We start from the raw sequence: 24,516 nt of genomic DNA, 5'->3' as shown, positions 1-24,516 counted from the left end.
TGATAGGAGTGGGCGGGACAAATACCAGCCAAGAGCCGGAGGAAGGTGGGGCCTCGGAAGGCTGGGCCCTAAAGCTCGCGAGGTTTACCTCACTTTGGCGTCAGGAAGCGAGACTGAAGAAGGAAGTGGGGCGGGAAGGGGCGTGGGGAAGCTCCTGCACATGCGCGGTGAGGCCTGTCTGACCGACCTTCAGGAGGGCCAGTATCACCATGTTTTCTCGGGCGGGCGTCGTTGGGGTCTCGGCCTGGGCCGTGCAGCCGCAATGGTATGGCAGCTTGCGGTAGGAATGGGAGGGTTGCAAGGGTTGGAAGGACTCCATAAGGAGGAAGCGGGTGGAGGCGTGTGAGACAAAACAGGGGTCGCAGGCCGGCCGGGTCCCTGGTCTCTGGAGGCCTCGGCCCCTAGAGGCCCCGGGTGGCCCGGGGTGCAGGAAGCGCCTCGAATACGAGAAGGGCACGTGAAGGGGCCAGAGAGACCGCAAGGTTACGCCACGTCTGAGGCGGAGTGGGGCGGGGGGAGGGCCACGAGGAGTTGTCATCTGGGACCTCGGGATTGAGACCTTAGTCCGAGTTAATTTCAGGGCGGCCTTGTATTCATTCCGCTAACAAGTACTTGCGGAGCTCCTGCTTTGTGCCAGGCCATGAGTATCGTGCAGTCTTTACCTGGGCCCACAAAGTGAGGAGGAAGGGAGGACCCAAGGCAAGGTCTAGGGGAAGATTAAGTTGTTCTTTCCGTCCTTGACGCCTTTTGAAACTTCCAAGTGTTGGAGAGAGTTTGCATGGCCAGTATAGAGCGGAGTGACCCTTTAAGAGCTGTTAGATTCAGCCAGAACGTTTATTCAGCACCTACCTTGTAGCAGGCGCTTTGCTGGGCGCTGGTGAATCAAATAAGTACCTTCCGTGGGCCGGTGGTAGTTTGGGTGCAAAAGGGACCTTAAAAATCTGTCTGTTGGCGAGGAAGAGAAAGACACCTTACAGTCTCTTGAAACCATTATGCTGAAGCAGTAACCCTGCAAGGTCATGAAATTGTCCCAAGGTCCTGAGAAGAGGAGGAGTTTGGATTAAGTAACTGTATTGCAATTTTTAAGGATTTTAAACATTGGTTTCCAAAAACAATTGCATAGTAAAAGGCCTAGGAATGGGCACATCAATGTTGGCTTGTGGTGGGACCATATAAAAGGATGAAATACCTATGTTAGACAAAGTCTGGGAAAATTTCAGACGCAGTGCTAAGAGATCTTAATTATCGTCTGTGTAGCAATTTCCTGGGGTTACAGTAAGGGAGAATTCTAAGAAGCTATAACACTAAACTAGATGTTTGTATCCTAGTTTATGTGAAGGGACTATAAAGCATTAATTGAAATAGGTATGTTTTTCATTAAGAAAAGTTTATATAACAATAGGGTAAAGAAGTAATTTAGTATGCTGTGAAATGCCTACATTAAAATGTTGGTGGATTTGCCTTGGAAGTCAGGTTTCCCCACCGCACCCCCTCATATATTGAAGAAGAATACTCATGGGAATTAAGAAGTCACTTGTGTTAAATTCTCAGTTGTATGAGTTGTATCATTTGCTAATCACTTGGCACACATTTGTTAGGTGCCTGGTCTGCATTAAGAAGCTAAAATGTGATGTTAAACAAATAGATATGGTCTTAGTAAGCTTCGTGGGACAGTTCCTGGCATGCAGTGGTGGTCAGCAATCATCAGCTCCCTTCCTTCCTCCATCCCTTCCTTCCTTCAATATTTTTAGAGCTTTAAATGGTATTCAAGTTATCTTTTTAAAAATGTTCTGAATTGAGGACAAAATATTTTACATAAAACTCTAGGCATGCTCTCCCTCCAAGGAGTACACTGGTGCCATTCCCCCACAGGCACATAGACTTGCAACCAGGGGAGCAATGGGTGGTGGCAGCTCATCCCAGGCTAACCCCCTGGGCCTGTCTCTAAAGCCCCCTTTTCTCTGACTTCTCAGTGAGCTAAAGCAGCCCAGCCTAGACTCTTCTGTTGCTTCTTCTTTGCCCTTCCTTGTTTCACTGTCCTAAATATGTTTTTGCTGTGGTCAATAAATTCTTCCTTGCCTTTCTACAAAATAAAAATAAAACTGTAGAAATAACTTTTAAAAAAACCACAACCCTATAAGACAATTTGAAGATCTTTTCATAAAGAATTATTTTAAATAAAAGCTCTCTCAGACTGAGACAACTAATTCTAGGGACCTAAATTGGAACCTCAATCATCAAATAAAGGTCATAGTCCTGACCTTTAACAGAACCATGAAAGGGCATTTCCTTGGTTCTGTTTTGGTTATTGAGTTTTTAAACGTGGATTTGTTGTTACAGTTTTTGCTTCAGGGAAGTTTGCATTCTAACATTAAACACGAGGCTTAATTAAAATCATGATGAAATTATTTTAATTGTTTAGGGAATTAGCAAGTACTTTAAAGTTTCAGAAATTAACTTTTTTTTTTAAGTAGCATTTAAGAAAATGGAAATAAGAAATTTGAGGAAGAGTCTCCACTTTTTTCATCTCAAATTAGGGGAAAATACATCTGTATTTCCTAGTGTTCCACGTTCTCTAAAATGGAACTATTTTATAACTAGAGGCCCAGTGCACGAATTCATGCATGAGTGTGGGCTGGGTGGGGGTGTGGGGGATGGGCCGCGGGAGGTCAGCTGGCCCCACCCCTGATGGGGGTGGGATATGGCCAGGGGGAGGTGCTATCGGCAGTTGGCTGGCTGCCCCCCCCTCAGTTGGGGTGCGGGAGCTGATTGGGGGCAGGGCCGGTCGGGGGGAGGGGCCAGTCAGGGCTCCAATCGGGCCAGTTGGCCTCCCCAGTGTGCGTTATAGCAACTGGTTGTTCTGTTGTTCCAGTCGCTTGGCTTTTATATCTATAACTAGAAATTTGTGCAAGGAGCTTGGCCCTCGCAGCTGCGGCAGCTTGCCTCGGCCCTCGCAGCCCCAGCTTTATTATTATAGATAATAAAAGTGTAATAAGCCAATTAGACTGGGCAGCTGAACGACCTTCCAGATGACGCTGGGGCTGCGAGAGCCGAGCTCCTCACACAAATTTCATGCATCGGGCCTCTAGTATATAGATATGAGACCAATGGCCATAAATTGAACTATATACATTGAAAAGAAAAAGGGGTGGTATTTCAGGAAAGAAAAGGAAGATTATGATCTTAAACTAAAAAAGCAGATATTTACTTGTAAATGTAAAAAATGTGAGACAGCAGAGTATAATATAAGATGGACTGGAGCCAAACTGCTGGGGTTTGAATCCTGACTGCCACTCCCCTGGCTGTGTGACCTTGGACAAGTTTCTCAGTGTCCGTGTCTCTACCATTTCTGTAACTGTTAAATGGAGGTAATGATACTACATAATTAATGGGTTAGTGTGAGGATTTGTAAAGAGCTGAGAGCAGTGGGAGACATGCTGGTGTGGATTCAGATGTATCAATTGAAAAATGAAAATGAGTTTATAACTAGTTTCTATGTAAAATATAATGTAAGAAGGTTTATTGTATTTGTCAAAGAAGACTTGATCATGGGCCACTGTTGGTAAGTGCAAGGGAGTCATTTTTTGTTCAAGGGGCAAGTGATGGACTTTCACATAGGCATTCAATATTAGAATTACACATACTTCACAATTTTCCTTAAGAATTAGTGTAGGGGGTGGGAGGTGAAAGGGGACCTAGTATATGGTGATAGAAGATTTGATTTTGGGTGGTAGGCACACAGTGCAATATATAAATCTTGTAACATTGAAACCCACACCTGAAACCTGTATTATCATGTTAACCAATGTCATCTCAATAAATTTAATTTTAAAAAGGAAAAAAAATGAATTAGTGGATGCTGATTCCTTAATTTTTATATTACACAGCATTTATATGCTCCTTAAAATTCTTTGATAAATCATTCATCTAGCGACCTCTCTGACTCCCTCCACACTGCCTTCTTCAGCTTTCCTAACAGTGCTGTATAATCATAGTAAATAATGGTAATCCACAATGTGTGTAATTTTTCCATACACTGTATTTGATAACGTTTCTAGTTTCCCAAATAATCTAAATGTTTCTCAGGACTTGATGCAGTTCTCTAGAACATACAACTGATTCAGAACTTTATCTTTTCATTTGCAAATATTGTATATTCAGTAGATAGAGCAAGCTATCCCTAAAGAGAGAGAGTTCAGATCAACTCATGATTATTCTGTACTCAAATTGTATTTAAAAAATAAAGTTGTAGCATAGATTGACATCTTTAGAACTAAGTGAAGGCTAAGCATGAGAGTTCTTCAAAACAGGGAATTAGACCATGAGCACAGCATGAAGAATCACAAAAGAGCCTACCTCTTCATAGCTCATTTGGGATAGTATGGAAACCCAAAACATATGTGTTCATACAAATATGGCATGCAATTCACATTTGTTTCATATCATATTCGCTGATTAGAAACTTGTGTCAATTAAGTTGGAGTGTCTGCCTAAAACTATAATGACAAATGTCACTCCTTATTCTATATGATAAAAGCCTAATATGGTGTCTTGACTGTTCATTTGACCGGTTGCTATGACGTACACTGTCCACCAGGAGGCAGACATTCTGACTGTTAGGTTAGCTTGCTGCTGGGGTCCGGCCAATTGGGACTGGGCGAGACGGGCTGGACACACCCTGGAGCCCTCCCTCGGTTCCTCTCCGTCCCCGATGGGCCCCCATCAGATCTGGCACTGGTGGAGTCCCTCGGCCTGGCCTGCGCCCTCTCACAATCCGGGACCCTTTGGGGGACGTTGGAGAGGCGGTTTCAGCCCAATCCCCCAGGCCAGGCCGAGGGACCCCACTGGTGCACGAACCTGTGCACTGGGTCTCTAGTAATCTATAGATTGAGAATGTTTAGAGTAAAAAAGTCATTACACCATAAAAATAAAGCTGTCCAAAAATGGGGTCACTTTTCAAGTACCATTAGTTAACAGGATGGTCATTATGTCAGATAAGTCTATACTTGAAATAGTTGTGCTTGTCAGTATTTAATAACTTTAATCTTTAGTGGATCCATTCTACCAAACCTAATATTTCCCATAAAGTCTCTTTCCTCTTGTTTCCATATTTTTCTTTGACTAAGCAATACCAATAGTTAGATAAGACAAAGTTTTTAAATATAACAGTTTTGGTTATCACCTTCCAGACTTATTTTTATGCACATAATCACAAAAATGGGATCATATAACATACCATTTCATAACCTGCATTTTTAAGTTGTTATTAATATATTTTTTTTAGTAGTTTTAGGCCTATAGAAAAATTGAGCATAAAGTACAGAGAGTTCTGTATAACTACACCCCACTTTGAACAGTGTCCCCAATTATTAACATGCATTACTGTGGTATGTATAGAATTATTAATACGTTATTAATTAAGGTGCATGATTTCATTAAGGTCACTCCTATTGTATAGTTCTGTGGGTTTTGACAAATGCATAATAACTTGTGCCTATTACAGTATCATGCAGAATAGTTTCACTCCCCCAAAAATCTCTTTTCCAAATCCTGGCCACCACTGATAATGTTACTGTTGCTATAATTTTGTCTTCTCTGGAATGTTGTGTAGCTGAAATCAGTATATAGCCTTAAAGATTGTCTTCTTTCACTGAGCAATATGCAGTTAAGGTTCTGTCATGTCTTTTTGTGGCTTGAGAGTTCATTTTTATTTCTGAACTAGAAGCCCAGTGCACAAAATTCGTGCACGAGCGGGGGGGGGGGGGGCCTGTCCCTCAGCCCAGCCTGCACCCTCTTCAATCTGGGACCCCTTGAGGGATGTCCGACAGCCCAATTAGGTCCAATCCCAGTAGGATCGGGCCTAAATGGGCAGTCGTACATCCTCTCAAAATCAAGGACTGCTGGCTCCCAACTGCTCGCCTGCCTGCCTTCCTGATTGCCCCTAACTGCTTCTGCCTGCCAGCCTAATCACCCCCTAACCACTCCCCTGCCAGCCTGATTGATGCCTAACTACTCCCCTGGCAGCCTGTTTGCCCCTAACTGCCCTCCCCTGCAGGCCCGGTCCCCCCCAACAGCTCTCCCCTGCAGGCCTGGGTCCCCCCCCAACTGCCCTCCCTTGCAGGCCTGGTCCCTCCCAAATGCCCTCCCCTGCTGGCCATCTTGTGGTGGCCATCTTGTGTCCACATGGGGGCAGGATCTTTGACCACATGGGGGCAGCCATCTTGTGTGTTGGAGTGATGGTCAATCTGCATATTACTCTTTTATTAGATAGGATAATACTCCATTGTATGTATGTACCAGTTTGTTTATCCTTTCTTTCACATTGAAGGACATCTTGGTTGCTTCCAGTTTTTGGCGATCATGAATAAATCTGCTTTAATCATTCATGCGCTGGTTTTTGTGTAGACATAAGTTTTTAGCTCAGCAGATTAGATACCAAGGAGCATGATTGCTGGATCATATGTTAACACTATGTTTAAGATTTGTAAGAAGCTGCCAAACCATCTTCCAGAGTAGCCATACATTCTATATTCCCATTGGTAATCAATGAGAGTTCCTTTTGCTCCACATCCTTAGCCTCAATCATCATTTGGTATTGTCAGTTTTTAAAATTTTAGGCATTCTTACAGGTTGGTAGTTGTATCTCATTAATATGCAGTTCCCTAATGACATATGATACTGAGCATCTTTTTATATGCGTATTTGCCACTTTTATAGCTGCTTTGGTGAAGTGGCTGTTCCAGTCTTTTGCCCTTTTTTTAAATTGTGTTGTTCATATTCTTATTGTTGAGCTTTAAAGAATTCTTTATATATGTTGGATAACAGTCCTTTATCAGATATGAGTTTTGTAAATATTTTCTCCCAATGTGTGGCTTGTCCTTTCATTCTCTTAACAGTGTCTTTTGAAGAGTGGAAGTTTTTAAAATTAATGAAGTCCAACTTCTCAATTTTTTTCTTCCATGGATAATACCTTGGGTGTTTTAGCTAAAAACTCCGTCAAACAAAGCACCTAGATTTTTCTCCTTTGGTATCTTGTAGAAGTTGTTTTGTTGTTAATCTTCACCGGAGGATATTTTTCCATTAATTTTTGCAGAGAGGAGGAGAGACAGAGAGAGAGAAATGTGAGAGAGAGACATCGATTGGTTGCCTCCTGCACACCCCCAAACCAGCTGGGGATCGAGCCTGCAACCGAGGTACATACCCTTGACTGGAATCAAACCCGGGACCCTTCAGTCTGCCGGCCAGTGCTCTATCCACTGAGCCAGACTGGTAGGGCACCAACACCATTTGGAGAAAAGAGTATCCTTTCTCCATATAATGACTTTTGCTCCTTTGTCAAACTTAAGTTAATGTATTTGTGTGAGTCTGTGGGCTCTGTATTCTGTTCCATTGATCTACTTGTCCATTCCTTCACCAATGCCTTGTTTTCTGGAATTTGATAGTAAGTCTTGAAATCTGGTGGTGTCACTTCTCTGGCTTTGTTCTTCTTCACTGTAATGTTGGCTATTCTGGGTGTTTTGCCTTTCCATATAGATATTAAAATCAGTTTATTGATAGTCACAAAGTAACTTGCTGAGATTTTTATTGGAATTGTGATAATTTTAGGTCAAGTGGGAAGAATTGACTTGTTAGCAACATTGAATTTTCCTATCTATGAATATGGAATTTCTCTCCACTTATTTGAATCTTTCATCAGTTTTGCAGTTTTCCTCATATATGTCTTGCACACATTTTGTTAGGTTTATATATGTCTTTGTATATTTTTACAATTGTGGTAAAACAAAATTTGTCGTCATAACCATTTTTTAAGTCTTCAGTTTATGGTACTGTTTTTTGTGTTTTTTTAACTTGAAACTCCAATTGTTCATAGTTGGTATAAAGGGAAGAACTGACTTTTGTATATATTAAACTTGTATCCTGAAATCTTACTATAATTGGTGATTAGTTCCAGAAATTTTTTTGCTACTTCTTTGGGATAGTCTACCTAGACAGTCATATCACCTATGAACAAAGACAGCTTTATTTCTTCCCTTCCAGTCTATATACCTTTTATTTCATTTTCTTGTCTTATTATATTAGCTGGGATATCCAGTATGATGTTGAATAGGAGTGGTAAAAGAGGACAATCTTGTCTTGTTCCCAATCTTAGGGAGAAAGTTTTTAGTTTCTCACCATTAAACCATGGGGTTTTTGGTAGATATTCTTTTCTTTACTGGGTTAAGGAAGTTTTTTCTTCTATTTTTAATTTGCTAAAAGGTTTATCATGAAAAGGTATTAGATTATGTCAAATGATTTTTCTGCATCTATTGATCATGAAATTTTTCTTCTTTAACCTGTTGATGTGATGGGTATTACTAGTATTTGATTTGTGAATGATGAACCAGCCTTGCATACCTAGAATAAATTCCACTTGGTCATGCTGTATAATTAATTTTAATATATTGTTGATTCAATTTGCTAATATTTTGTTGAGGATTTTAGCATCTATGTTCATGAGAGAGATTTTCTCTGTTATTTTTAATGTATTATGTGATTTCAGTATTAAGATAATGCTAACCTCATAAAATTAGGAATTTTCCCCTGCTTCTATTCCCATTTTTTTCCTTTGGAAAACATGGCATCAACTACTATGTTTACGGATAGTTACAAATCTGTATCACAAATCTCAGACCCACTGGACATTTCCACTTGGTCCCATGGTCTTTTAACTATATCATATTCAAAAATTATTTTCTCCAGGAAGATCACCTGCACCCACTTTATCTACCTTGGTTAATGACAACACCATCCACTCAGGTCATTAAATTAGAAAATTTTGGGTCATTCTTATTGTTTTCCTTTGCACTCTTTTTTTTTAATATATTTTTATTGATTTCAGAGAGGAAGGAAGAGGGAGAGAGAGATAGAAACATCAATGATGAGAGAGAATCATTGATTGGCTGACTCCTGCACACCCCCCACTGGGGATTGAGCCCACAACCCGGACATGTGCCCTTGACCGGAATCAAACCCGGGACCCTTCAGCTCACAGGCCGACGCTCCATCCACCAAGCCAAACTGGCCAGGGCTGCACTTTTTAAAAAAATATATTTTATTGATTTCAGAGAGGAAAGGAGAGGGAGAGAGATAGAAACATCAATGATAGAATCATCCATCAACTGCCTCCTCCATGCCCCACAGGGGATCGAGCCTGCAACCTGGGCACATGCCCTGACCAGGAATCAAACCCTGACCTCCTGGTTCATAGTCTGATGCTCAGCCACTGAGCCACCCTGGGCTCCTTTTTACTCTTAAGAATTTGATCTCAGACCTCGTCTCTTGTTGGCTTTGCTAACATCTATCTTAGTCCAGGTTCTTGCTTTTGTTTGGAAGTTGCAGCAGCCCCTATATAGTTTCCATGTCATCAGTATTCCAATATTATTTTGGGCTTTTCACTGCCATCCAAAATACTTCACTGAAAAACTAAACTGATTTGTTGGCTTATGGATATTCATTTCCTTATTCCCTATAAAATAATATTTAAACTTACTAAACCAACGCATGTCCACAACTTCAAAACGATTTCCCATTCCTGGGAATGCCCTCCTTAGTCCTCCTCTATGTACAAATTTACTGAATCTTCAAGTCTTCCTTGGACCTTTCTGGGCCAACACAAGTACTTTGTATGGATTTAAGGGCTGGAAGATAATTTATATTTGGTAATATGTTGCCTTCCTCATAGGGCAAGGATCCTCTCATATTTATCTTTCACTAACATTACATTTAAGTCATTTTGACTTTTATGAATTATACTTTAAAGATTATAGAAAATTTTTCATGTAAATTTCATGTAAATCTAAATTTTCATGAATCTTTTTTATGAGATAATGGTATCCTTCTTGTGATCAGAGACCTGAAGAACAGTAGCTATTCAGTAAATGTTTATTGAATTGAGTTGGAAAAGTTAAGAATTAGTTGGAATAAAACTGCTTTCACACATTTTGTTAGAATGTATGTGTTATTTGAAAAGATTTTGGTGAACTGAAGAAGTCAATGAATGCTTTTTTTTAAAATATATTTTAATTTTCAGAAAGGAAGGGAGAGGGAGAGAGAGATAAAAACATCAATAATGAGCAAGAATCATATTGATCTGCCCTAGCTGGTTTGGCTCAGTGGATAGAGCGTCAGCCTGCGGACTGAAGGGTCCCAGGTTCGATTCCAGTCAAGGGCACATGCCCGGGTGTGGGCTCGATCCCCAGCAGGGGGCATGTAGGAGGTAGCCAATCAATGATTCTCTCTCATCATTGATGTTTCTTTCTCTCTCTCCCTCTCCCTTCCTCTCTGAAATCAATAAAAATATATTAAAAAAAAAAAAAAGAATCATTGATCTGCTGCCTCCTGCACACCCCCTACTGGGGATCGAGCCACAACCCAGGCATGTGCTCCAACCTGGAATCAAACCATGGTTTCCTGCTTCATAGATTGAGGCTCAACCATTGTGCCACACTGCTGGGCAAGGAATGCTATTTTTAGAGGTGGCTGACCTTGAAAGTTGGGTAGCCTAACAAAGGAAAGGACTTTTCTTTTGGGAAAACAATACAGGCAAAGACATGAAGGTGGGAAGAGAGCATGTATAAGTGCCAGTGTGAGTTCAGTGAAAGGTTTGTATTAAGTTAAATAAAATCAGGCCTTTGATACAGGATTAGGTATCAATATTGAGGGATTTAAAAATTAACATATATATATTTAGAGTCCTATATTTGAGTAATTCTTTATGGGGTATTCTTTAAATAAACATATTAACTTTGAAAGTTTTTATTATATAATGGATCTCTTTTTCAAAAAAACTAAAATATTTTTAAAACCTTTCCCCTCAGGGTCCAAGTACGAAATATGGCAACTTTGAAAGACAGTAAGTACTTTATCTCAGTATGTGAATCAAGAAAAACTAAATTTTGGCAATAATACTTTCAAAAATATGCCACCTTTTTAAGCCCATTATATATTATGTCAAAATTGACAAAATAAATCTATGTCATATGTGTGGGGCATTGAACTTGTTTTAGACACTCAACCATTGAGGTGACACATGGTTGTTGGATTCTGTTGTCTGTGGAATGATAATGTTATAATTGAGAAAAACTATACTATTTGTAGATCTATAAAAAATGTTATAGAACATGTAGTTAAAGGCCATTTTCAATACCATTTAATATTTTCAGTGTTTAATTTACTGATCTCTTATGTTGTCAGCTAAGTTTGACCTCTTATTAGTACTCATTCTAACATTAACCCTAGTTTAGCATCATGTTCTTAATTAATGGTGTAAATTGGGGCTTACCGTTCATAAAAATTCACAAATGAAATAACTATTTTATCTTAACACATTGTGCACCAGTAGTTTTATTGCTAGCTTTACCCAGTGGCCAGATAAGTTTCTAATAAATGAGGACAAAAAACATTTTACAAAGTATCATACTTTAAAAAGATATTAGCTTTTAAGAACATGTAATAAATAACTTCAAAATGGGTATTTAATTTTAAGATGTGCCTTTAACATTTATGTAAAACACTGTGTACTATGAAAACACGAGAATGCTCATGTTCTGCCCACAGTGTGTTAACACAACACTTCTATTTTTCAGTTACCAGGCGACTGAAGTCAATCAAAAACATCCAGAAAATTACCAAGTCTATGAAAATGGTAGCAGCAGCAAAATATGCCCGAGCTGAGAGGGAGCTGAAACCAGCTCGAGTGTATGGAACAGGATCTTTGGGTAAGAGAAGAATGTAATTCAAAAACTATGAAGAACTATCTTCTATATATATATATATATATATATATATATATATATATATATATATATATATACACACACATATATGTGTGTGTGTGTGTGTGTGTGTGTGGCTAGGAGTTCTGTCGCTCACTATGATGTGCGCTGACCATCAAGGGGGGCGTGGAACGAAGGAAGGCCCTGGCTGGCAGCCGGAAGGCATGGGCCCTGATCGCCATCCAGGCCTAGGGACCCTACCTGTTCATGAATTTTGTGCACCGGGCCTCTAGTTTAACATAAAGAAGATCACTACTAATGACTTATTTAGTATCAATGGGCCTATTCTGATTATTTTACATGTACTCATTTTTCACAGCAACCCTATTGGGGTAGGAACTGTTTGAGCCTCTGCTTTGCTGATGAGAAAAACTGAAGCACAGTGACATCAAGTAACTTGCCTGAGATTGCATACCTGTTACGTTAATTTTTTAAAGATTCTGAAAAGTTCCCTAGATTATTAAATATACCATTGAAAGAACATAGTGCACCAAACTCCAATGCTTGAGTTCATCCTATTTAGCTGTGATGTGATATTTTAGAAGTGCAGGGTGGAGAGGTGGTACTCTGCAGTGGAGAGTTGGCCGAGTAGTCATGGGCATGGCTCATGAATACATGAGTGCAATGTTTAAACATCAACTATAAAGAAAACAAAATTTGCTTATTTCCAAATTAGAGAAAATATAGGGTGTCCAAAAAAAATGTCTGCTCACACTTTGAATAATTATAAAGTCAGTGTTTATTAACATACATTTTATTTTCAAAATTGAGCTTTCAGCTATTAAAGTATGTATACATTTTTTGATATATCCTGTATATCTGTATTTTTTAAAATATATTTTATTGATTTTTTACAGAGAGAAAGGGAGAGGGATAGAGAGTTAGAAACATCGATCAGCTGCCTCCTGCACACCTCCCACAGGGGATGTGCCCACAACCAAGGTACATGCCCTTGACTGGAATCGAACCCGGGACCTTTCAGTCCGCAGGCCGACGCTCTATCCACTGAGCCAAACCAGTTAGGACTGTATATCTGTATATTAATAGGTCTATGTATTAGATGTAAATTGTCCTGTGTAGTAGTTTTTTTGTGCTCTTCCATATTTTTTTAAGCATGCATTTATACTGCTAAAGAAATTTTTATGTAAGGAAATTATAGAGCACTAGGCTTCAGTGGAAATGGCTCCTTACTTTAAATACCATACTTAGTTTCACCTATAGTAGAGTTGCTAGGTTAGATTTCATCAGTCCTTATCAGCTCCAGCCATTTGCTTTCATGTCTCTTCCCTCCTTAGCACAATACTAAGCATCTAGTTGGTGGCTCGGTAAATGTTGGTTGGTTAAATTATTCCCTAGCTATTTATATGAAAAAGAAAAATCATTTTACTATTTATTTTCCTTGCTGACATGAACATGTATAATAAATTTGTTACCCTCCAAAAGTCTATAACCACAAAATTATCTAATAAAGAAGAAATTGACTTAGATATCTGATTGAGTATTTATGGAAAAATACTAAACATCCACGTTAAGGCTGCCAATCATCTTCTAAAGTCCTTCAACTAAAGAAAAATAACAACCAAAAAAAAAAACACCCTAACTGGTAAATATTAAATAGCTAGTTATTTGAAATATTTTAAAATGTAAAGCAGGTATTTTACAATATACAATATTAAAGAGACTTAAAAGAAATATTCTCTCCTCTCTGCTGAACTTTGGAGTTGAGTACTTCTCTCTGCTTTATTTTTTATTTATTTTATTGATTTAAGAAAAAGAGAGAAACATTGATTTGTTCCACTTATGTATGCATTCCTTTTTGATTTTTTTTTCTTTTTTTAGTATTTTTAAAAATTGATTTTAAAGAGGAAGGAAGAGGGAGAGAGAGATAATAAACATCAATGATGAGAGAGAATCACTGATCAGCCTCCTGCACACCCCCTACTGGGGATCGAACTCGAAACCTGGGGATGTGCCTTGACCGGGAATGGAACTGTGACCTCCTGGTTTATAGGTTGACCTCAACCACAGAGCCACACCAGCCAGGCCATTGGTTGATTCTTGTATGTGCCCTGACTAGGACAACTCTCTAACCAGCTGAGCTACCCGGCCAGGGCACTTCTCTCTGCTTTTTGTGGAGGGTTGCAGGTATTGAAATTTGAGAATCAATACTGAAAAAGATGGTAGTAACAAGAATTTTGTTGAAATGGGTAAATGTGGCAGCCATAAAGTTGCACCTTGCAATTACAGTGAGCACCAGCTGCTGAAATCCATCCTGCATCTACATCCAGACATACTTTCGATGGCCTGCTCCTAGCCAGCACCTGAGCACAGGCTGGATACAGGCAGGCATGTTCTTGGGAGACTTGGGGTTCCCAGCAGCCTTGTTGAGCTTCCCTTAAACTACATTGGGAAGCTGCCACCCAACCTTTCTTCCCACAGCTCAGACCTGCATCATGCATGGTATGATGACTCTTCTGACTTCTTGTTTTCTCTCATAGGCATATCTCCTAGTAAAGTCCATTTATATTTCATCCCACTGAATCCTCTCTTGGTCTCTGCTTCTTGGAAAATTACACCAATAAAGTGAGGTTGTTAAAGTAATCCTGAAAATGAAGTGGCAACATTATTTTAACATAACACTTTTTATAAGAGCTTGATATGCAGATTATATAAGCAGCTTAGTGTAAATATTTGCCTTTTTTGGTTGTATACTGAGGATTTCCATTATTTGGAAGTCTGATAACTAAATAAGTTGTTACCTCTGTAATTCTAGTCTCTTTAAAAGTTCTTTAATTGTACCAGAGATTTATTTTAGTCAGTATTTAAGATAAAGTGGCCATTAATGGACCCTTAGGAACCTTTGTCATATAGAGATTTAAACCTTTGTGGTTTTCATCTTGATTATAAATGGAATAAATACACAGGATGTTTTGGTTATATTAATCAAGTGCCACCTAAATTTAAATGCATCATTTTTAAAACAGCCAACTCTTTTGTAAATTAGGGATTATTGTATTTAGTATGAATTACATATATAAATTCTTGTGTTTTTTTTTTTGTTTTTTTTTTTTTTGTCGTTTGTTTTTAAGCTCTGTATGAAAAGGCTGATATTAAGGTGCCTGAAGACATGAAGAAACACCTCCTTATCGGTGTGTCCTCAGATAGAGGGCTTTGTGGTGCTATCCATTCCTCAGTTGCTAAACAGATGAAAAATGAGGTGGCTACGCTCACAGCAGCTGGGAAAGAAGTTAAGATTGTTGGAATTGGTGATAAAATTAGGGCTATACTTCATAGGTAATTTAAATATATATTATTTATGTTTAAAAAGGAGCATGCATGAGTAAATGGAAATTTCTTGGCTAGTTTTTGTATTCAGGCTTATGTTTTGTTTTTATTTTTCCAGCATATATTAGAATATATAGACTTCCCTCCTTTTCTACTTGTGTTTAGCTTTTTCATCCAAACCATAAATGGAATGCAATAGGAATATCAAAAGCTATTGACCTTTTTAAACATCAGGACTGAATCTGAGGAGCTATCACAGTCTGGAAATGTCGGAACGAATAATAGTTAATTAGGATTGGAAGGAGAAAGACAAAGGCGTAAAGAAATAAAACAAGAAAGGCCTGACTATTGGTCTCTTTGCAGGTGCTGAGAGAAAGGGATAATCATGAATATCTTATGTGCTCTCTTGATTTTCTTGTAGGACTCATTCTGATCAGTTTCTGGTGACGTTCAAAGAAGTGGGAAGAAAACCCCCTACTTTTGGAGATGCATCAGTCATTGCCCTGGAACTACTAAATTCTGGATATGAATTTGATGAAGGATCTATCATCTTTAATCGATTCAGGCAAGAAAATATTAGAAATCAAAGCTTATTTATGTTAATATTTTTAAATAAGTAAATACTTAACAGTTTAAAAGTTATTTTGAAACTAGAAGCCCGATACGTGAAGATTTGTGCAAGAATAGGCCTTCCTTCCCCTGGCTGCCAGCATATGGCAGGCTTGCTTCAGCAAGCCCTGCACGTTCCGGCGCCACTTCCTCCTCGCCCTCCTTCTCCAGAGAATTCCTCTATGCAGCACTGGAGCTCCCGGGTAGGGGAAGATGTGGGGGAAGCAAGGCAGGCGGGGAGGACTGGAGAGGTTGAGTGTGCTAATGTGTTTCACTTTCCCATTGTGAAAGTGGGATGCAACTGGCCCCCTTCCTCATCCTCTTCATTCTCCGCCTCCTGTCCGCCCTCCCTCCCTCCTAGCCCATCACCCCTCCTCTCTTGATTTGGCGAGATAGGGAGGAGGGAGATCTGATAATTTGGGTTACTGTGTAGGTGGCCTGTTTCTTCTATTCAAAACAGCTGAGCCGCCTGCTACTGCCACCACAGCCACCACCATTGCCCCTTGGCTGGCCCGGGGCTCCCGGGGCGCGCTAACTGTGCACTGAGCGAGCTCCCGTGTGTGTTCGCGCCCATGGGCTGCTCAAACGCTAGGGTTTTGTTTACCAAGGCAGCGGTGGGGTAGAGGGAGACGCCAGACACCGGGAACTACAACCTCAGGCACCAGAGGGTTGCCTCTGAGGCTGGGGGCTGGGCCACAGGGAGGCTGCAAGGATGGTTGACAGGTGTGGAGGTCAGCAGGGAGGCCCTGAGGAGGCGCACTGCCCAGAGGCCCGGAGCAGCCAGGGGTGGGGCCACCGCCATCTTTGTTGGGGTAATTTGCATATTCACTCCTGATTGACTGTGGGCGTTGTGAAGTGACGGTCAATTTACCTATTTCTGTTTTATTAGTATAGGATTTACATTTGCTTTTGTCCTTTCTAGGTCTGTCATCTCCTACAAGACAGATGAAAAACCCATCTTTTCTCTTAATACCATTGCAAGTGCTGGTAAGTAGTTTTTGTATGACAAGTATTTTACCACATAAAAGGAGAGATTTGTTCATTTAGGAAAATAGTATATGTCAGAATGGCCTGTTTTAGCAGTAGCAAAACGATGTTGGGTGGGTTCCATGATGCATTAATTCATGCATTGACAACTCTTACTCCATTCCTTCATTAATTCAACAAATAGCTATTGAGGGCAGTCATTTCATATGTTTTCTGTCCTCAGGGGACAGATATTGGCTTTGCAGTCTATGTATGCAAACTCTATCTAACTCCAATACAATCTGAAAATCTAGAATAGAGATTTGAACAGTATTCACAACTTATTTATATTGTCCCAGTAAATTCTCTTGTTTTATTGTTTGAATAAAGTCACCATTGTTCAATGGAGCATTGTAGAAACAATATTCTGGAACTGTTTTTATTTTACTAAGGCATTTTCTCCTTTTATGTATCATGTTTCATCTATTCTAAGATGTACACTTTTTTGCATTTTAATATTTCTAAAATTGGGATGCTTTTCCCAGTCAGTGGCATGTCAGTTTTAATTGACTATGCTGTATTCTTTTCTTAATGGTACATCAAATATGGGTTATAATCTGTAGTATCTTAAGTTTGATGAAACAGCACTATTTCACACTTCCCCCTAAATGGATGAATTTTGAAGTGTGCTGCTAAATTTCTGCAACGTGATTACTAAAATTCCTATCAGCCTCTTATTTCTCCTACTCTTCCATATTCTTGGAAACATTTGCCTGCTCTCATTTTCCTGACTGACACTTGCTGATTTCTCTAATAATCAAAAGGTTGAATTGAGATTTTTGTATTATGTTATATAGTTTCCGTTCTTAATTTCTTTATTGGAAAAGAAAAAAAAAAAAAACCAAATCATTTATTGTTTGCTGGCTTTGTGCTCAGCCAGATGCTCTTATGACAACTTCATGACCATGAAATGTAGTAAAGTTATTTAAAAACTAGAGGCCTGGTGCACGAATTCGTGCATGGGTGGGGTTCTTCGGCCTGGCTGGCGATCGGGGCCAATCAGGGTGGTGCAAGGTTGGCCAGGGGGAGGGACTGCGGGAGGTTGGCCGGCCGGCTGGAGGGGCCGCGGGAGGCTGGCTGTGGGAGCACACTGACCACCAGGGGGAAGCTCCTGTGTTAAACATCTGCCCCCTGGTGGTCAGTGCACATCATAGTGACCGGTTGTTCGGTCATTTGGGCTTTTATATATATAGATACCCAGTGCTTTGTTATACACTTTGCTGAAAATCTTCAGTGTGGAAATAGATGAAACTATTAGAACTGAGTCTTTTGCCCTTTCTAACACTTATTTCCTCTCTGGAATTATAGAGGATTCTTATAATAGTAAGTCACTGTGATTAAATTAGTCTTTGTGCTGTATTGCTTCAGAGATTTATCACTTGTTTTAACAGAGAGCATGAGTATCTATGACGACATTGATGCTGACGTGCTGCAGAATTATCAGGAATACACTCTGGCCAACATCATCTACTATTCTCTGAAGGAATCCACCACGAGTGAGCAAAGTGCCAGGATGACGGCCATGGACAATGCGAGCAAGAATGCTTGTAAGCACACAGTAGTTTTCTGAGAAAATTCTGACCCAGAGTAGCATGAAGACCCTCATATAAAAAACATGACCATTCTTTAAATAGATTGGGAAACGAGAGATAGGACCTAGTCCTGGGCTCTACTACTGGTTCTATGAAGTTTTAGACCAAATATTCTCTCTTTCTTCTCATCTGAAAAGATAGGAAAGTAATACTCTTTGCCTTAAAGGAAGTATATCTTACTTGGTAGCATTAAGTTTGCAAATACTTGGAAAAGGACTCCCATGGAAGATTTAAAAACACCTTGAAATTTTGGGGGGCCAATTTTGGTCCAGGTCCCCCACCCCAAAAAAACTCCCAAAATCTTATTGATAAATTAAACAACATATATCTATGAATAAATTAATGCAGTTATTCCTTTCTAGTTTTTAGATTTTGTTGTCTAATTGTTTTGTTTTGCGTGTAGCTGAAATGATTGACAAATTGACTTTGACCTTCAACCGCACCCGCCAAGCTGTCATCACAAAGGAGTTGATTGAAATCATCTCTGGTGCTGCAGCTCTGTAAGTACTTGTAGATTGCCTACAGAGAGTTTTTGTTCTCATATTTGTATGTCTGCTAGTTTAACTTTTGGGTATTTAAATGTTTTCTGGTTTGGTTTGCCTGTTAAAGATGAAATCCTTATTTGGTGAAAATGGAATCTCTAGTTTATTCTGATGGTTTTAGACTAGTTTTTTCTTTTAGAAATCAATATTGCTAACTTTCACTTTCTAAATAAAGCGTTAGGAATAAGGATGTGGACAATTTAATATCATTTATAAAATCTGTCTTTGGAACTTAAAACATTACAAACCAAGCTTTCTGAATTACAGGACTGGTTTTGGATTTGGTTTTACGTATAAATCATTGAATGGTAGTAGGGTTTGGGACTTTTCAAATTATTAAGATTTCTGTATCAGTACCATAAAATAGTATACCACTTTCCTTGAGAAAATATTAATGTGAAACCAGGGTTAAGATAATGGGAATTCTATTCAAAACATTATTAAATTGCACCCTCACTATATGCAAAGTACAATTGTTAAAAGCTAACAGGATAAAAATATGCAGATAATTGTGATGAAGGATAAAATGTGTAATAAATTGTCTTTGAATTATTCTTTATCCCCTCCTACTAACTGGTCAGCAAATTCTCTTAAGTTTTACTTTCTAAATAGCCCATGAGTCTTTCCCCTTTATGCCCATTTAATGCAGATTCTTGTATTTCCCTCCTGAATTGAAAAGATGTTTTTTTTGAGAGCCTCTTCAATGACAGCCCCTATGCTAAGCGCTGAGGATGTAGTAGTTAGTGTTTGCCCTCAAAGAGCGCACTGCCTTAACAGGGAAGACAGACATTATATTTGAAATTGCAGTAGAATGGAAGTCAGCAAACTGAAGTCTAGTGCTAAGAATGGTTTTCATATTTTTAAAGGCTTATAAAAAGAGAGACTATGACCCACAAAGCCTAAAATATTTACTGTTTAGCCCTTTATAGACAAAATTTGACACAGTAGTATGACGAATAGAGCCATTCTCTCAGTGTCATCCTATGGAAACAGCTTAGCTTGATACGTGTGAACCTGTAGTTTCTGGCCACCAACACTCTTTGTAGTCTAGTCTCTTACCACTACCATTTCTCACTTTCCTGGAACTTCAGCCACATTGATGTACTTGTCGTTCTGCAAACATATCATGTTCTTTTACCTTCAGAGTGGCATGTGCCTTTGCCTCAGGTGCCACTCTTTTCTTCCCCTTGCACGTTTGGTTCTTCATCTGACAGAGTCCTGTTTATCCTTCCTAACTGAGCTGGGGGAATCCTTTCCTCCAGAAAACTCTCTTGCATAGTTTGGGTGGGGTACCCTTCTTCAGCATCTTGTGCTTCCCTTTATCACACTTAACATTTTATTAGGAATTACCTTTTTATTTGTGTGCTCTAGTGGCTTGGGAGGGGCTATCTTACTCACTTTTGTAGCCCCATCACCTGGCATGTACTTCCTTAATAAATGGTGGTTGAGTGAATGATTGACATGCCGTAAGTCAGTGGTCGGCAAACTGCAGCTCGCGAGCCACATGCGGCTCTTTGGCCCCTTGAGTGTGGCTCTTCCACAAAATACCACAGCCTGGGCAGGTCTATTTTGAAGAAGTGGCGTTAGAAGAAGTTTAAGTTTAAAAAATTTGGCTCTCAAAAGAAATTTCAATTGTTGTACTGTTGACATTTGGCTCTGTTGACTAATGAGTTTGCTGACCACTGCCATAAGTATATTAAGAACTGGAAGTTCAGAAGAGGGAGAAATAACATTTTGTTGAGTACGTGAAAACATGTTTAAGAATTCAGGAAAGGTTCATCACTAAGGTGAAATTTAAATTGCTCCTTAAGTATTGTCTCAAGGCTAGAAACTGGGCAGAATGCCAGAGACATAAGTAAAACTGATTGAGACCATTAGTTGGATCCATCAGCTTTGCTATCTTAAGGATCCTTCCTTCAAGACTAACCTATCACTCAGCCTGCTCACTAATATTCTGTTAGCATCATAGATTACAGTGCAATAATGAGTGGCCCTGCTACTTACTGTCTTGATAAACTTGGTTAAAATAACTCTCTGCAACTCAATTTTGTCATCTAGAACATGGGGACTAATCCAAGGATTAAACAATTATATTAGTCATTGTCCTCCTTGTTATATGTCCTAGTGCTAGTGCTAAGTTGATTGCTTCTTTTTTTTTTTTTTTTTTTTTTTTAAATACATTTTATTGATCTTTCACAGAGAGGAAGAGAGAGGGATAGAGAGTTAGAAACATCGATGAGAGAGAAACATCGATCAGCTGCCTCCTGCACACCTCCCACTGGGGATGTGCCTGCAACCAAGATACGTGCCCTTGACCGGAATCGAACCTGGGACCCTTCAGTCCGCAGGCCGACGCTCTGTCCACTGAGCCAAACCGGTTTCGGCAAGTTGATTGCTTCTTGAATGGCAAATGTGGGAAGGCCTGGAGGAAAGACTGCATTCTGATGGTTCAGGGGGCTGTGAGATCTAGAGAACCAAGGTTCTTTTTTTGCTCTTGAAAAAGGAAAACCAGGAATAAAATGTGAGATTATAACTTCTGCAGAATTGTGGATTAGGGTCTTTATGGATTAGAAATGTGGGAAACCTGACTACACAGTAGCAAATCAAGGAAAATTAGGAGAAGGAGATTGGGACATAAAACAATTTTTTTTTAAATATATTTTATTGATTTTTTACAGAGAGGAAGGAAGAGGGATAGATAGTCAGAAACATCGATGAGAGAGAAACATCGATCAGCTGCCTCTTGCACACCTCCTACTGGGGATGTGCCCGCAACCAAGTTACATGCCCTTGACCAGAATCGAACCCAGGACCTTTCAGTCTGCAGGCTGACGCTCTATCCACTGAGCCAAACCGGTTTTGGCATAAAACAATTTTTAAAAGAATTCTAAAAACTGGAAGTTACTAAATTTTCGCTTTCTAGAGGTTGCCCACATCCTTTATAAAAAGTTAGCTCTGTGGTCCCAGGGTTGAATTGTTTATAGATTTGCATGCTTTCTACCCTATTGGTTATTCTAGTTAAAGACTTTAATATTTAACACAAACACTTTTAGCTCTTTAGTAATAAAATATAAAGTATGAATAAACCACAGTATTTGAGGTGCCAAGTATTGTCAGCCTAAAATTTATTTTTTATAGAATTGTGATTTTAATTACACTTTCACAGTCTTGCCTACTTGCATGAATATGGTTTTATTGCTTATAACCAGATTGAGATCTATAACATTTTTATAGTAATCATTGACTCTGATTTAAAGTAATATTTTGGTAAGTATGTGATACCCTCAAGGTAGTGAATGAAGAAATAGACATTTTCAGTTGGAAAGTGTACATGATTAACTAGCATGGATTGCTTGTTGACCAGCTTGTTTGTGTTTGTCTTTTTTTTTCTAATATAATAACCAGGGATTAATGAAAATCAAGTTTCATCCTCAGACAAGAGGTAAAGTGGTAATATTTCACACACTCTCCCCATACCCTTTCAGAAAAGAAACCAAGGCAGTTAGAACTGAAGCTAATTTAGCAACAGTGACACTGTTGAGGTTTAGGTTGCTAGGCCTGTTTAGTGTAACAGCCAACTATGGAAGTATGTGTATAATGCTGGGGGACTTTTTCTTAGCTTTGTTAAGTAAACTTTAAGGAAAGATAATTAGCATTATTTTGAGATACTAAATATAGATTGGTGAAGAGTGGTGGTTCTCAAACTTTATGGTCTCAGGACCTCTGAATGTCTGACAACAATAACACAGCAAGATTCCCATCTATTTCTATATTCATTCCATTCGGATATCACACACTGGAAAACTCATGAGAATTAAACTAAAAGCGGCAAATAACATGAAAATAGTCTTGCCTTCATGAAACCCATGAAAGGGCCCCCAGACCAAAATTTGAGAACCACTAGTGTAGAGGAGCATTTTATTATGTAAAAATTCTTTAAATTTTTTGGTAGGTTGGTATTATAACACTTATTAAAATGATGACATGGGTCAATAGAAACTATAAAGAACAAAAAAATTAAAATGCAAGCTACATAAAATTTCAACTAAAACCCAAAAGTATCTAATGTATTCATTCAGAAGTTAGCCTGATATAATAAAATACTGCAAAACAATGGGCAATTTACAGTTATCAAAATTGTGGATTTTGTATCTTTTCAATCAAGAAATTCTTTTTGACTATTATATAACATACATACAAAATAAGGTAGAAAAATAACAAACTTGTAACAGTGGCTGTGCATACATTATCCTACATGTTTCTCATAGGCAATAGGTTTGTTATGGTACATAGCATGAAACTAATAAGCTAATAAAGAATAGACAGAAAGGCATGTTAGTTGAACAGTAACATAAAAGTGATAGTCCCTGTATTATCTTTTGATACCATTATTTTTTCCAAAAATATTGCTTGATTTTTATTTGTTCTGTATTTTGTTTTTCAGGTAAAGAAGGAAAATTCAGCCAGTTGATTTTGCTTTATCTTACTGCTGTCCTGGTCAGAAGAAATTATTGGTCTGTTGTTTAAGTTACTAAAGACAGCAAGATATTTGTAAATTATCTTACAATAAACAACTTACAATAAAGTTTGATTTCATTGTCTTTACTTAGTATATAAGAATAATATAGTTTTCTAAATGACATGTTAAAATATTTAAAACTATTAATATGTTACTATTAAATTTTTTTGAAAATTGAAAAGGCTTTCTGAAACAATCTTAAAACATCGGTCTCTTTGGGGTCAAGGTGGAAGGAAGAGGCAACAGATCACACTTCAGCCCGGCTTCCATCCTTTTACACTGTCAAAGAGCAGCCAACACAATGAAGTAAAAATGTAATTGCAGTCGTCCGCTATTTCTCACATATGGGATACAGAATTCCAAATTTTAAAATATATTTTGTAAGCACTGAGAAACATTCCCATATGATATTAATTCCATATTCACATTTAGATAACCATTAAGATTGGATGCCACCCTAGCTGGTTTTGTTCAGTGGATAGACTGTCGACCTGTGGACTGAAGAGTCCTGGATTTGATTCCAGTCAAGGACACATGCCTAGGTTGCAGGCTCGATCTCCAGTAGTGGGCGTGCAGGAGGCAGCCGATCAATGATTCACTCTCATCATTGATGTTTCTATCTCTCTCTACCCCTCTCCCTTCCTCTCTGAAATTAATAATACATATTAAAAAAAAAAAAAAAAAGATTGGATGCCTAGTTGATTCCATGCAGTGAGATGGCCATGCCAGAATCTCCAGGGTTTTTTCCTCCCATTTGTTTAAAATAGGGAACTTCGTGTGTGTGTTTTTATTACAACAATAATATATAGAGAGTGGTGGGCAGAAGCAGTTTGACTGTTATGAGTGTGCAAAAGTTTACTCTTTTGTTTTATATTTTTTATTGATTTTAGAGAGGAGGGGAAGGGGGAGAGATAGAAACATCAATGATGAGAGAATCATTGATTGGCTGCCTCCTGCACGCCCCCCACTGGGGACTGAGACCGCAACCCAACCATGAGCCCTTGACCGGAATTGAACCTAGGACCCTTCAGTCCACAGGCCGACGCTCTATCCACTAAGCCAAACCAGCTAGGGCAAAAGTTTACTCATTTATTGTATATTTGTCTTCTTTCCATATGAACAACTGTAAA

General features: G+C 39.0%; 1 protein-coding gene across 3 annotated transcripts; it reads left to right on the top strand.

Annotated features, from left to right (window-relative positions):
• Window positions 1-96: 96 nt before the first annotated feature.
• ATP5F1C (ATP synthase F1 subunit gamma) lies at window positions 97-23,563 on the top strand (the record flags this gene model as incomplete). Of its 3 annotated transcripts, XM_080685095.1 has the most annotated exons (10): window positions 97-265; window positions 10,857-10,891; window positions 11,625-11,756; window positions 14,903-15,107; window positions 15,520-15,663; window positions 16,630-16,694; window positions 18,125-18,280; window positions 18,729-18,825; window positions 22,273-22,309; window positions 23,312-23,556. In XM_080685095.1, the coding sequence occupies exons 1-9, from the start codon at window positions 210-212 to the stop codon at window positions 22,277-22,279; spliced, it is 897 nt and encodes a 298-aa protein (XP_080541221.1). In that variant the 5' UTR covers window positions 97-209. The 3 variants fall into 3 exon arrangements, with proteins under 3 accessions (XP_080541221.1, XP_080541222.1, XP_080541223.1); XM_080685096.1 differs by lacking the exon at window positions 22,273-22,309 and having other exon boundaries at window positions 23,312-23,563; XM_080685097.1 differs by lacking the exons at window positions 22,273-22,309; window positions 23,312-23,556 and having other exon boundaries at window positions 141-265; window positions 18,729-18,829.
• Between the last annotated feature and the right edge of the window lie 953 nt (window positions 23,564-24,516).

The sequence above is a fragment of the Plecotus auritus genome (genome assembly GCF_963455305.1).
Source record: "Plecotus auritus genome assembly, chromosome: 1".
In the NCBI taxonomy this organism is placed as follows: Eukaryota; Metazoa; Chordata; class Mammalia; order Chiroptera; family Vespertilionidae; genus Plecotus; species Plecotus auritus.
This window is presented reverse-complemented; position numbering and strand designations above follow the sequence as displayed.